The sequence below is a fragment of the Canis lupus genome, chromosome 7 (genome assembly GCF_003254725.2).
Source record: "Canis lupus dingo isolate Sandy chromosome 7, ASM325472v2, whole genome shotgun sequence".
Classification (NCBI taxonomy): Eukaryota; Metazoa; Chordata; class Mammalia; order Carnivora; family Canidae; genus Canis; species Canis lupus.
Window position 1 is genome coordinate 30,279,381 of NC_064249.1, and position 13,212 is coordinate 30,292,592.

The following is a 13,212-nucleotide window of genomic DNA, read 5'->3' on the forward strand; positions in this document are numbered from 1 at the left end:
GAGTGTCTTGCAATGATTACTTCTTATGAATCCAGAGAAACCTGATGTCCTTAAGAGTTTCACTTATTTTAATGCTCCTCTCCTTTATATTATGTGCCTTATGTAAACCACCCACAATCTTTCAGTTATTGGGTGCCATGCCCTTGGTACTAAATAAATAATAATAAACATATTGAACTAATAAATGAGAAGCTATGCTGACCCATGGAGATCCTAAGTTAATGCAAGATAGGGCTTGGATATCAGTATTTTAAAGCTTTCTGGAGTAATTCCAATGTGCAGAATATTTGAGAACTCCTGGCACAGACATTGAGAGCAAGGCTAGATGGGGTCTTCAGAACAAACACAGACATTTATCCAGCTAGCAGACAGAGAATCACTAGTTCAAACCATTTAGCCCTATGGCTGGGGACAGAGAATGATAGGCCTCTGGATTTTCCTTTGGAAGACAGGGCTAAGGTACTTATCTTGCACTGTTCATATGTTTTCTTATGAAAAATGTCATGAGGGCTCTCTGGGACAGCCCTGATGGTACTCTCAAGGCAGTGGATAGTATGGTATTCAATAACAGTGATGATGACTTAAGACGAGGATGATGGTATCTCATATTCTTTCATCATCGAACCTCAAAGCTTTAAGGGGAAAATGCTTATAAACGTTATATTATTGTTAAGCTGTTTTTCTACTCTATTTTTAAAAGATTTTTATTTATTTATTTGACAGAGAGAGAGAGAGAGAGAGAGCATGAGCAGGGGGTAGGCAGAGGGAGAGGGAGAAGCAGACTCCCAGCTGAGCCGGGAACCTGATTCGTGGCTCTATCCCAGGACCCTGAGATCACGACCCAAGCCAAAGGCAAATGTTTAACTGACTAAGCCACCCAGGTGCCCCTTAATGTCTTTTAATGTCAAGCTTAAGAAAGGCCAGTTTATAGGAACACCTGGGTGGCTCAGCGGTTGAGCATCTGCCTTTGGCTCAGAGTGTGATCCTGGTCTTGGAATCAAGTCCCACATCAGGCTCCCTGCGAGGGGCCTGCTCCTCCCTCTGCCTGTGTCTCTGTCTCTCTCTGTGTATCTCATGAATAAAAAATAAATAAAATCTTTAAAAAAGAAAGGCCAGTTTATAAATATCTTTAACATTGCTAAGGAGATCATTCATAACAACCAGAGATATTTATTCACTCATTTATCCCATCACTTATTGAGTACCTACTATATTCCAAGAGCTGTTGAGTGCTCTATTAGTTTGCTAGAGCTGCTGTAGCAAAGTACCACAAATAAGCTGGCTCAGCAAACAGAAGTTTATTGTCTCTGCGTTCTGGAGGCTAAGAGTGTAAGATCAAGGTGCCAGCTGGGCTAGTTACTTCTGCCGGCTGTAAGGCACAGTCTGCTCCAGGCCTTTGTCCTCAGCTGCTGGTGGTTGGCTTGCAATGATTGGTGTTCCTTGGGCTGTAGAAACATCACTCAATTTCTGCTGTTATCTTTTTTTTTTTAAGATTTTTATTCATGAGAGACAGAGAGAGAGAGAGAGAGAGAGAGGCAGAGACACAGGCAGAGGGAGAAGCAGGCTCCATGCAGGGAGCCTGATGCAGGACTCGATCCCAGGTCTCCAGGATCATGCCCTGGGCCAAAGGCAGGCGCTAAGCCGCTGAGCTACCCAGGGATCCCTTCTGCTGTTATCTTTGTATGGTCTTCTCCCTGTGCCTTGTCTGTGTCCAATTTCCCCTTCTTATAAAGACACTAGTGACTTTGCATTAGGGGCCCCATCAGCCAGTATCACCTCATCTTAACTTATGTCATTACATCCCTAATGACCCTGTTCCCAATAAGACCACATTCTGAGGTAGTGGGGGCTGACTTCAACACAGGAATTTGGTGGGGGAGACATGAGCCAACCCATGACAAGTGCTACTGTCCCGAAGATGAATAATATCTGATCCCTGCCCTCAAAGAGCTTTCACGGAAGAGAAGGAGAAAAAATAAAAATAGAATGCTCTGAGGACAGTGATGGAGGTGTGCAATAGAGTACCATGAAAGCTAAAACAAAGAAGGGCCTGTAACCCAACCTGGGGAAGATTTCCAGGAGGCTGCACCTGAGCTGAGATTTGCAGAGAAGCAGGAGATATGAGGGATTAGATGAGGCTGTGAGGAGCGGTAACCTGCTGGCAGGGGAGATAGCCTACGCAAAGGCTTGGGAAGAAGAAACAGCTCTGGATGTGCAGGGAACTGTCAGTAGTTTGTTGGTGGAGGGTAGATTGCTGGGCAGAGCGGCAAGAAATGACATCATGAGATCTGGGAAAGCCTAGTATGTCAAATAAAAGAAGTCTAGACTTAACACCTTTCAGTAGTAGGAGCCACTGAAAACTTGTAAATAGGAGAGAGGATTTGTATCTATCCAGATATGCCAGGCTTCTGGAAGGGTGATGCAATGAATCATGGCGCTAGGCAGGGGTAGTAGCATGTTTCCCAGTGGTGTGGGTGAGAGTCTGAGGGCTTGCAGCAAAGAGGTGCAGGTGGAGCTGCAGAAGAGGACATGGCTAGGGTCATTTAGGAGGGCTCAGGGACACAGTGGAATGAAGGAGTGTATCTGAAGCCAGAGTAATGAACAGCTTCCAGATAGTTTGGGAAATTGCTATTGTAACAACTGAATATGAAGAGTCAGGGCTCTCCTTCAGCCTTTATTATTTTCCAAAAATATACTTAAGAACCTTTTTCTGCTTCTTGTCTTTTTTATAAACAGGACTATTGCTATCGCATTGACTAAGATCAGCTTCCATCAAAACTTTTATACCATCCAGATACTCATGGCCAATGTACTAGGTCTGGATACTTGTAAACATTATAAAGAACGACAGACCAACCTTCAACATAAAGTCAAGACTCTGTTGGATGAGAAGTTCTACTGTCTCCTAAATGACATCTTCCATGTCCAGGTAAATAGCTAGATTGTACCTCTGCAAGAAAGAGTGCAGGGTACTTGCAGCAGCTCCTGTCTCAGGTCGGATGACTTAGCATCCCTTTGCCATTTTATTAGTTTTTCCTTTTCTCATGTGGGTGATAAGAAAGTGACTCCCAATCCTCCTTGAATGAACATCCACCCTCCTGAGACATTGGAGGTATCTAAAAATACTATACTCAAGAAAATCCAAACGGCCACCTGCTGATTCATTTTTTTCTTCACCTTTCCATCAGAGGTATACTCTACTAACTGGGGCTACACGCAGAGTCCTTCTGCTCCCTCAGGTGACTGCCAGGGCAAAGACAGAGTATGCCCTGTTACTTCCTGTATCTATTAGGCTCAGTGATCTAGGGTAGCACAGCTGGAAGGGACGTTGTGAATCATCTAACATATGAGGATTTGAAGGCACAGAATGGCAAAGTGATTTGCCCAAAGTCACACAGCTAGTAGCTCCCTTTGCTATACCCCCAGACTCAATCTTCTCATAATTCTTTATACAGTTCCCTATTTCACGAGAGGTTTCCAAGATGACCACCTTGAGAAAGCAAAAGCAATTGGAAGCATTGTTTATGAAGATTTTGGAGCAAGTAAGAGCATCTTGTGGGTCAATCAATGGAGGAGGCTAACGGGGGGTGGCTGAGGGGTTCAAAGGCCATTGGCTAGAAGCTTGGAAGTGTATGAAAGCTTTATCCTAACACATTCGCATCTCCTCCTCCTTCCTTCCTTCCAGACCTCAAGTCAAGAGTGTTCAGAATTTAGCTATGCTTGAACAGAGTCCCTGGAACATCACTCCTCGAGGTTTGGCCTCTCCTTAAAACCAACCCTCTTTCCTTCTCTCTCTGCATGAGACACAGTATATATCCAAATGGTTATATATGTAGGCTCTGGAGTCAGACTACCAACATTTGAACCCTTAGGCCTATCACTTCCTGCCTGGGTAATCTTGAGCAAATGACTTAACTTGTCTCTGCTTTTGATTCATCATCTATAAAACAGAGAAACAGTAGTACCTGGCTCACAGGGTTGTGTAGAACATAGAACAGTGCCTCTTGATCAGAAACACTCTCCCCGGAGCAGCCCCGGTGGCTCAGCGGTTTAGCGCCGCCTTCAGCCCAGGGTGTGATCCTGGAGACCCAGGATTGAGTCCCATGCCAGGCTCCCTATGTGGAGCCTGCTTCTCCCTCTGCCTGTGTCTCTGCCTCTCTCTCTCTCTCTCTCTCTCTCTCTCTCTCTCTCTGTCTCTCATGGATAAATAAATAAATAAATAAATAAATCTTTAAAAAAAAAAGCACTCTCCCCATCTTAGATCTCTGAGTCATCTCATGACAATCCACTCTATGTTGACAATCACCGAATTTATATTCCAGTCCTCGCCTCTCCCATGAGCACCAGAACCATATTTCCAAGAACCTTCCATATATAACACGTGGATGTAGTTCTGATCCTTGATTCCATTAATGGTAAATTCATTCAAGCTTCATTTAAAGTTGCTTCTGCTCCCACTTCCTCATCGGTTGCCGCTGCTACCACATCTACTGAGCTGTCAGCTCCTACCATTTCTCCCATGGGTGGTCTCTGCAATGTCTCCATCCTCTGTTCCTTGCTGTACTTCTCTCTATTCCATTTCCATAGCTTCCAACTAATCTTATGCCTCATACCTCTCCACTCCAGTTCATCCTCCATATAACTGCCCGAGCATAGGCAGATCGCACCAACCCATACTTCATACATGCAAATAATTCCCAAGGCTAATGACATAGAAGCCAAAAGTTGTTGTTGTTGTTGTTGTTGTTGTTGTTGTTGTTGTTTTTAACCTGGAGAAATGCTATTCATCCTTAAATATCACTTCTTTGGTGAAAAGTCCCCAAAGCACCAGGCATGCTAGTTCTTCCACCCTGATTCTGTAGCACTTTGAACATCTTTCTTGTTATATTTACCATACACTATGACAATTTGTTCCTTATATGTATGTCTCTCTCCTTCAGGAGGCTGTGAGTTTCTTAAGGACAAGGAGCCCGATTCATTTTTTGTATTACTGTTGAGCAGGACAGCATCTGGCACATTATAAATGATCAATACAAGTTTGTGGCATTGTCTTAAGTTTCTGATACAAATTTCTCCTTCCCCACTTCTAATATAAAACTGTATGTTAACTATACTCGAATAAAAATACCGTCTATAGAAAATGAAGAAAACCCAAAAAACTAATAAACATGAATTTATGAGTTTTACCCCCTAAAGATTCAAAGGGGCTTAGATTGGGCTTAGGAATTTGTTCAGTTGTTGGCTTTTGTTTTTAAAACTCCTCGGTTGGTCCTGATGTGCAATCTAGTTTGTAAACCACCACAAAAGCTATGCTTTAGCTAAGTGTGATGACAGTAATCTTCGGCTCATTTACTATCTTTGCAACCTTAGCAAGTTTCTTAACTGAAATTTTCTCAGTAAACAGATTCAATAGGACCACTTCCTGTGAATCTTATGAGGAATAAATGAGTTAATTTATGTAAAGAGCATCACACAGTGCTTGGAACATAGTAAGTGCAGTGTAAATGTTGGCTTTTAGTCACATCAAAGAGAATCCAGTTCAATCTTCTCATTTTAAATATGAAAAAACCAGGACCTAGGATGGACTATGGAATTCATGCTTGTCTAGCTCCTGCTTGACAGAGCCAGCATATAGTGAAAACTCACATTTTGATCTGCCCTATATTTTTAAAGGTATCAGTCAGGGGTGCCCAGGTGGCTCAGTCGGTTGGGCATCTGCCTTCAGCTCAGGTCATGATTCCAGAGTCCTGGGATTGAGCCCCAGGCCTGAGGCTCCCTGCTCAGCAAAGAGTCTGCTTCTCCCTTTGCTGCTCCATCCACTTGTGCTCTCAGTCTCTCAAATAAATAAATAAAATCTTTTTTTAAAGTAAGAAAATAAAGGTATCAGTCAAAAACAAAATAAATATAATGCTACCTTCCCTATTAAAATGTCCTCAGATCATTGAAGAGCTAAATCTCTGGTCACAGAATTGGTTTGTAAGGTCAGACTTATTATGTATATATAATAAAACAGATTATAATACTTTATAATGATTGTCTTGTGAAATTTTAAATTTTAAAGTAGCTTTGCTGCTTTCATTTATAAAAACATGAAGGGAAGAATGGGCTAATCGAGCATCTCCCCAGAGGGAGCCAGAAGAGGTGAAGAGCAGTGTGAAGCAGTAAGAGCAGAGAAGGTCCTCTCCGTGTAGACACCTCACACAGTGGGATGCAGGGCCCGCTCTGCAAGGGGCTGACCCTAAAATGTATGCTCTTGGGACACCTGGGTGGCTCAGTGGTCGAGTGTCTGCCTTCGGCTCAGGGCGTGATCCCAGGTTGGGGGATTAAGTCCCACGTTGGGTTCTCTTGTGAGGAGCCTGCTTCTCCCTCTGCCTGTCTCTGCCTCTCTCTCTGTCTCTCATGAATAAATAAATAGAATATTTTTTAAAATGAAAAATAAAAAAATAAAATGTAAGCCCCTATTTTGTTTAATACTGTATCCCCAGCACCTAGAACAAAACCCAACCCTGATGGCTGCTTAATAAATACTTGATGAGCGAATAAATAATTCAGACTAGTAGGAGAAAGGGAACCTATACAAGGAAAGGGACACGTGATCAATTTTCAAGCGTAACATATACCGTAGTTGGTGCTAGAACAACATAAACTAGGTCAGTTTCCTTCTGCACTGTGTATTAGCACCTTGCCCAGTAGATGCTCAGTTAGTATGTGTTGAATACATACATGTTGGTTGAATAAATGTCAATTAGATAAAGCCAGGAGATCTTCATTTGTCAAGAGATTAAAATGACTTGTGGTAAACATATCAGTCATTTTTATGCAGTGGGTGCTTTTACTTGGCTGTAACTCCATTGATCCCCCACATTTGCATTATCTTTACACGAGGATTTGACTAAGAATCCATTCCAGCCAGCTCTGTCCAAATGGCCACAAATTACAAGTTAATGGAATCTAAATTAATACAAATGTATCGGAAAGATTTTATTTTTTTTAAGATTTTATTTATTTATTCATGAGAGACACAGAGAGAGAGAGAGGCAGAGACACAGGCAGAGGGAGAAGCAGGCTCCATGCAGGGAGCCCAACATGGGGACTCGATCCCAGGTCTCCAGGATCACACCCTGGGCTGCAGGTGGCGCTAAACCGCTGTGACACCGGGGCTGCCCTCGGAAAGATTTTAATATTTGAATTGAGCACCACAAAACTGAGTGCATACACACACTTACCTATACCCATGAATAAAAACCCAAGGTCCTACAGCATTTTCCTTTTTCTCTACCTTGTGCAGACAGTGAAAGAGGAAAAGATTATTTTTATCATCGATGAGGGCCAGTTTGTTGATCCAGCTTCCTGGGCCTTTATGGAGAAGCTTATCCGGACTGTTCCTATCTTCATCATCATGTCCCTGTCTCCCTTCATTGACACACCCTGTGAAGCTGCCAATGCCATCATGAAGAACAGGAACACCACTTACGTCACTCTTGGAGCCGTGCAGCCAAAGGATATTCGCAACAAGGTCTGCCTGGACCTCAATGTCAGGGGCATCACAAAGGAACTGGACACGTGAGTATCCTGTTTCTCTCCTGAGGTATTCACATCTATATCCATTCTCCAGATCCAGACTTCATCATGTTTCTTAAGATCTATCTGAAAGAATATGGAATATGCCTATTTCCATATTTTCACTGGTCCTACCTTTCAAAAGAGCCTTTTATCATGGTTGGCATGAGGGACCCTGCTTACCTTTTCCTTGTTTGTGCTCCTGTTACGCTTTCTCAAATTTTGCTCAAAGATGTGAGTTTTGCTTCCCTCTCATTATGCTGGCTATGGGCGTGCTCAATTTAATCAACAGTGACAGAGGGCGTCCACACAGGCAAACTGGTAAGCTTTAAAGACACAGCCTGCAAATAAGCAAGGTCTCACTCAGCTGGCCTTAAGGTAGGCTGGAATTGGTGTTCTGTCTATGGCAGGTGTGGAAGGCTGGCTCTCGAACTACTGCTTTCTGAGCTTCTCAATGACTCCCCTACTGGGGTCCAGACAGGGGTGGCCTTCACAGCATGGGCAGGGCCCCTTCTTTAGCTGGCTGTTTACAACCCACCTTGGTGGGGCACCTGGGTGGCTCCAGTGGTTGAGTGTCTGCCTTTGGCTCGGGTTGTGATCCCAGGGTCCTGGGATCGAATTCTGTGTTGGGCTCCCCACAGGAAGCCTGCTTCTCCTTTTGCCTATGTCTCTGTCTCTTTCTGTGTCTCTCATGAACAAATAAATAAATCTAAAACAAACAAACAAAAAAAACCAACCCACCTTAGTATCTACATCCATTCTTCCTAATGGATTTGCCTTGCTTCTAGAAGAAGGATGTCTTGCACAGTCTCATTTAAAATAACTCCAGGCATGAATTTGGCATGCTCTTTTCCTTTGTCTCTTGCTCTGCCTCTGTCTTTCTCTCTATATTTGTATGTATATATTTAGTGTGTGTGTGTGTATATATATATACTTATATATGTATATTTATACTATGTATATATATATATACTATATATATATATTATATATATATGTATAAGCATTTACCTTTTGATCTAGTAACCCCAATTCTAGGAATCTATCTCAAAGATATATTAAACAAAAGTATAAAGTGACATATGGACAAAGGTTTGTTGAGGAATTATTTGTACTAGCAAAAGACTGAGAACAATCCAGATGTCCATCTCTAAGAAGATGGTAGGATAAAATAGGATGGATGTACACAATGAAGCACTATATGGCATTACAAAGAATGAGAAAGATCTGCTGATATGGGGGGATGAGCAGGATACATTCTTGGGTGAAAAAACAAGGTGTAGCCAAGTGTGCAGCATGTGTAACATCCTGTCTTTTAAGGAAAAAGGAGTGAAATAAGTCTGTGTGTTTCTGTTTACATTTTTTTTAATTTTTTTTTTAATTTATGATAGTCAGAGAGAGAGAGAGAGAGAGAGAGAGAGAGAGAGAGGCAGAGACATAGGCAGAGGGAGAAGCAGGCTCCATGCACCGGGAGCCCGATGTGGGATTCGATCCCGGATCTCCAGGATCACGCCCTGGGCCAAAGGCAGGCGCTAAACCGCTGCGCCACCCAGGGATCCCTCTGTTTACATTTTTTAAAAGAAACATTGAAAGATAAACCAGAAACTGACTGGTGTGGTTATTTATAAGGAGAGCAAGGGAGTCAAGACTGCTGATGTACCTGAGTGTCTAGTGTTGGCTTTGAAAAAATGTAAATGTTTTATTTAATTTTTAAAAATGAAAGAGGGACACCTGGGTGGCTCAGTGGTTGAGCATCTGCCTTCAGTTCAGTTCGTGATCCCGGGGGTCCTGGGATAGAGTCCTGCATCAGGCTCCCCGCAGGGAGCCTGCTTCTCCCTCTGCCTGGGTCTCTGCCTCTCTCTGTCTCTCATGAATAAATAAATAAAATATTTAAAATAAATAAATAATAAAAATGAAAGGAAAATTAAAAAGTGACCCTACAAAAGGAAAACGAACAGAAACAAATAGAGAATAATATTAGTTTCAGATAGAGTTACTTTCAAATAATTAAATGAGTCAATTATTTTTGCTTCCTAAAAAATGGTTGTTTGGTATAAAGAGGTCTCCTTGTTTCCACTGCAGATACCTGGTGGAGGGAAGCTGTGGGATTCCATTTTACTGTGAAGAATTGCTAAAAAACCTTGACCATCACAGGGTACTCGTTTTCCAACCGATGGAGTCTGAGGAAAAGACCAACGTGTCTTGGAATAATCTGTTCAGTAAGTCCCCAGTTCAGGCTCTTTCTCTAGCTCCTTTTGCAGAGAGGGCAGGAATGGGTTTTCCATAGGCTGTATCATGTTACAGGGTCAGGAGGTTTGGGGAGGCAAGGAGCCTTGGACCTGATATCCAAGTTCTCTATAGAGAACTTAACTGTGATTGTGGAGACTCATTGAACTGGGTGGAAGAACACTGCAAATGCTGTTCTTGGGCAGAACATGGAAGAACACTAGGGAATCTTAAAGCCCAGGATCAACACAGAAGAGAGAAGTTAGATGTTAAGTTGGGGGGACAAAATCCCTTGATTTCCAGAGGTAGAACTTCTAGCTCAAAGTGGATTGTCAACAGGGTTCCCATGCTGCAGAGACATACGAGAGGCTGAAACCTGAGATAACGCAGAGAGGAGGCCAGCTGGAATTTTTAGGAGATTAGTATTAGTGAAGAGAAAGGGAGAGCAGGGTAAGGATGGGTTCTAGAATGTGGAGGGTTAAAGCTAGCTTAAATGACAATGAAAGTCTGTGGTGCACATACTTGTTTAGGGAGTTGGCGGTAATAAGAAAAATCCATGTGCTAGCAAACGACAACGAAAATATGTGTCTCGACATAAAGGAGACCTATGGTGGTTGAAGAGATGTTAGCTCTTCCTTGGAAAGAGAGGGTATAAAAGATGGGATCAAGAGAGCATTTGGACTGTGAAGCCAGGGGCCCAGAGTTCCAATGCCACCTGTGCCAGTTAGTTGCTGATATTTGAGGACTAGCTACAACCGTCTTTGGTAGGCAGTGATTATAAAATGGGGGTAAGGGAACTGAAATCCTTCTTCATTTATTCATTCATCAAACATCTACTGAGCACCTTCTCTGTGTCTTACACCACAGGAGGAACTCTGGGAGCCTCTTGGAATATAAATGAAGTGTCTAAATCAATATTACCTACTTAGCTACCTCATTTTTAAAAAAACAATATAGAGAGATTTCATGCATGCTTACTCAGTTTTCCTATTAGGAACACCATGGGAAGTGACAGTATAATAGCACAGCCATCATATTGACATTGAGGCAGTCAAGGTACGGAAGGTTCCCATCACCATTCCTCTTGTGGCTCATTTTATAGCCACCCTCACTTCTGTCAACCATCCCTTCCCCCTTCACCACTGGCAAACACTAATCCCCTCTCCATTTCTGTGATTCTGTCATTTTGAGAATGGGGTCTAACTGGACTCATACAATATGTGTAATCTCTTGGGATTGGTGTTTCCACTCATCATGACTCTGTAAGGTCCTCCAGGTTGTCCTGTGTATCAGTCCTTTGTTGCTGTTACTTGCTGGGTGGTATTCAGAATTTGGATGCATCACAGTTTGTTATCCCATCTGTCTGTTGCAGAATCTGGGCTGCTTACAGCTTTTGGCTATTACAAACAAAACTCCTACAAGCATTGTGTACATGTTTTTGTGTGAATCTAAGTTTTCACATCTCTAGAATAAATACCCAGGAGTGCAATAGTTACATTGTTAGTTTTTTGTTCTTTTTTTTTTTAATGCCAAATTATTTTTTTCAAGATTTTATTTTATTTTTTTAATTTTATTTATTTATTCATGAGAGACAGAGAGAGAGAGGCAGAGACATAGGAGAGAGAGCATCAGGCTCCATGCAGGAAGCCCGATGTGAGACTCGATCCCAGGACTCCAGGATCACACCCTAGGCTGAAGGGAGGCGCCCAACTGCTGAGCCACCCAGGGATCCCAGATTTTTTTTTTTTTTTTTTGAGAGAGGTAGAGAGAGCATGAGTAGGGGAGGAAGGTGGTAGGCAGAGAGAGAGGAAAAAATAGACTCTCCATTGAGCAGGGAGCCTTATGTGGAGCTCCACCCCAGGACCCTGGGATCATGACCTGAGCAGAAGGCAGATACTTAACTGACTGAGCCACCCAGGCGCCCCTAAACTGCCAAACTATTTTCAAAGTGGCTATATAATTTTACATTACCAGTAACAGTGTATGGAGGGAGCTGAAATTTTCTGCAATCCTTGCTAGCATTTGTTGTCACTATGTTTTTTATTTTAGCCATTCTGATAAATGTCTGGTGATATCTAACTGTGGTTTTAATTTGCATCTCCCCAATTGCTAATGATGTTGAATACCTTTTCATATGTTTTCTTTTGCCATCTCTACATCTTTGGTAAATATCTTTCCATGCTTTTTGCCCATTTTCTAATTGGATTACTTGTTTTTTTAATGTTGAGTATGTTTTCTTAATGTTGAGAGTATCTTTTTTTTTTCGTTCTTTTTAAGATTTTATTTATTTGAGAGAAACAGAGACAGAGCATGAGCAGGGGAAGAGGCAGAGGGAGAAGGAGAAGCAGACTCCCTGAGCAGGGTACTCGACTGGGGTCTCTTTCCTAGGAGCCTAAGCTGAAGGCAGGTGCTCAAGTGCCCTGTCAGCCACCCAGGTGCCCCAAGTTTTGAGAGTTTCTAATCTAGTCTAAATATGGGTCCTTTGTCATATGTGGGTTTGCAAATATTTTCTCTTTGTGGCCTTTCTTCATTTTCTGCAAAGGATCTCTCAAAGTGTTTTAATTTTGACAAAGTTCAATTATCAATGTTTCCTTTTATGAGTCATGTAAATCCAAGAACTCCTTGTGATTATTTCTAGATATAAAAGGTTTTCCTCTCTGTGTTTTTCCTTTTTTTCAAAGCTTTACATTTTACAATTCAGTTTGTGATCCCATTTTGAGTTAATTTTCTTTCTTTCTTTTCTTTCTTTCTTTCTTTCTTTCTTTCTTTCTTTCTTTTTTTCTTTCTTTTTTTCTTTCTTTTTTTAGTTTTATACCTTTATTTGACAATCAGCGATTAGTTCTCATCCACATTAACAGTCTGTAAATTTTTGAAAGTGGTGACAGGTACGTAGGTAACAGCGTATAGAGCTTGCCTGGTGAATCTTCATCCTCCTTATGTTTTCTGGACAATCGCACACAGGTACGGTATGGAACGTTCCTTATTCCTTTGGCCCAGACAGCTTTGTTGAGCCTGGTGTCAAAGCACACATCTGGAGTTCCCATCTCCTTCATGGCTAATTTCCAGATCTCTTTGAGTGCTTCTTGAAACCCACTCCATGGATACATTTGTGAATGTTGATGGTGTATTCTCTGGTCACTACCTCATTGATGGCAGAACAGCCCTTCTTCTCACCACCCTTCTTTGTGGGAGCCATTCTGCTGGGCCCTAGTTGGAAAGGAAGCTTGATCTCATATAAGGTGTGAGACGTAGGTTGAAGCCCTTCTTTTCTCCTTCCTACACTCCATGGATGTCCACTTGCCCTGGCACCATTTGTTAAAAGGCTGTATTTTCTTCCTTGAATTGCTTTTGCACCTTTGGCAAAAATCAGTTGGATGTATTTATGGGGGTGTATATTTGGTTCCCTATTCTGTTCCATTGATCTAT

General features: G+C 42.1%; 1 protein-coding gene across 3 annotated transcripts in view; it reads left to right on the forward strand.

The window, feature by feature from the left end:
* Positions 1-13,212, forward strand: part of ADCY10 (adenylate cyclase 10) — an 83,371-nt gene that overhangs the window by 32,154 nt on the left and 38,005 nt on the right. For 2 of the 3 annotated variants that reach the window (XM_025430471.3, XM_025430470.3), the window contains exons 15-18: positions 2,737-2,929; positions 3,456-3,542; positions 7,289-7,563; positions 9,643-9,779. In XM_025430471.3, the coding sequence (XP_025286256.1) occupies positions 2,737-2,929; positions 3,456-3,542; positions 7,289-7,563; positions 9,643-9,779 (692 nt within the window). The remainder of the gene's footprint in view (positions 1-2,736; positions 2,930-3,455; positions 3,543-7,288; positions 7,564-9,642; positions 9,780-13,212) is intronic. The other variant, XM_025430472.3, reaches the window with a different exon arrangement.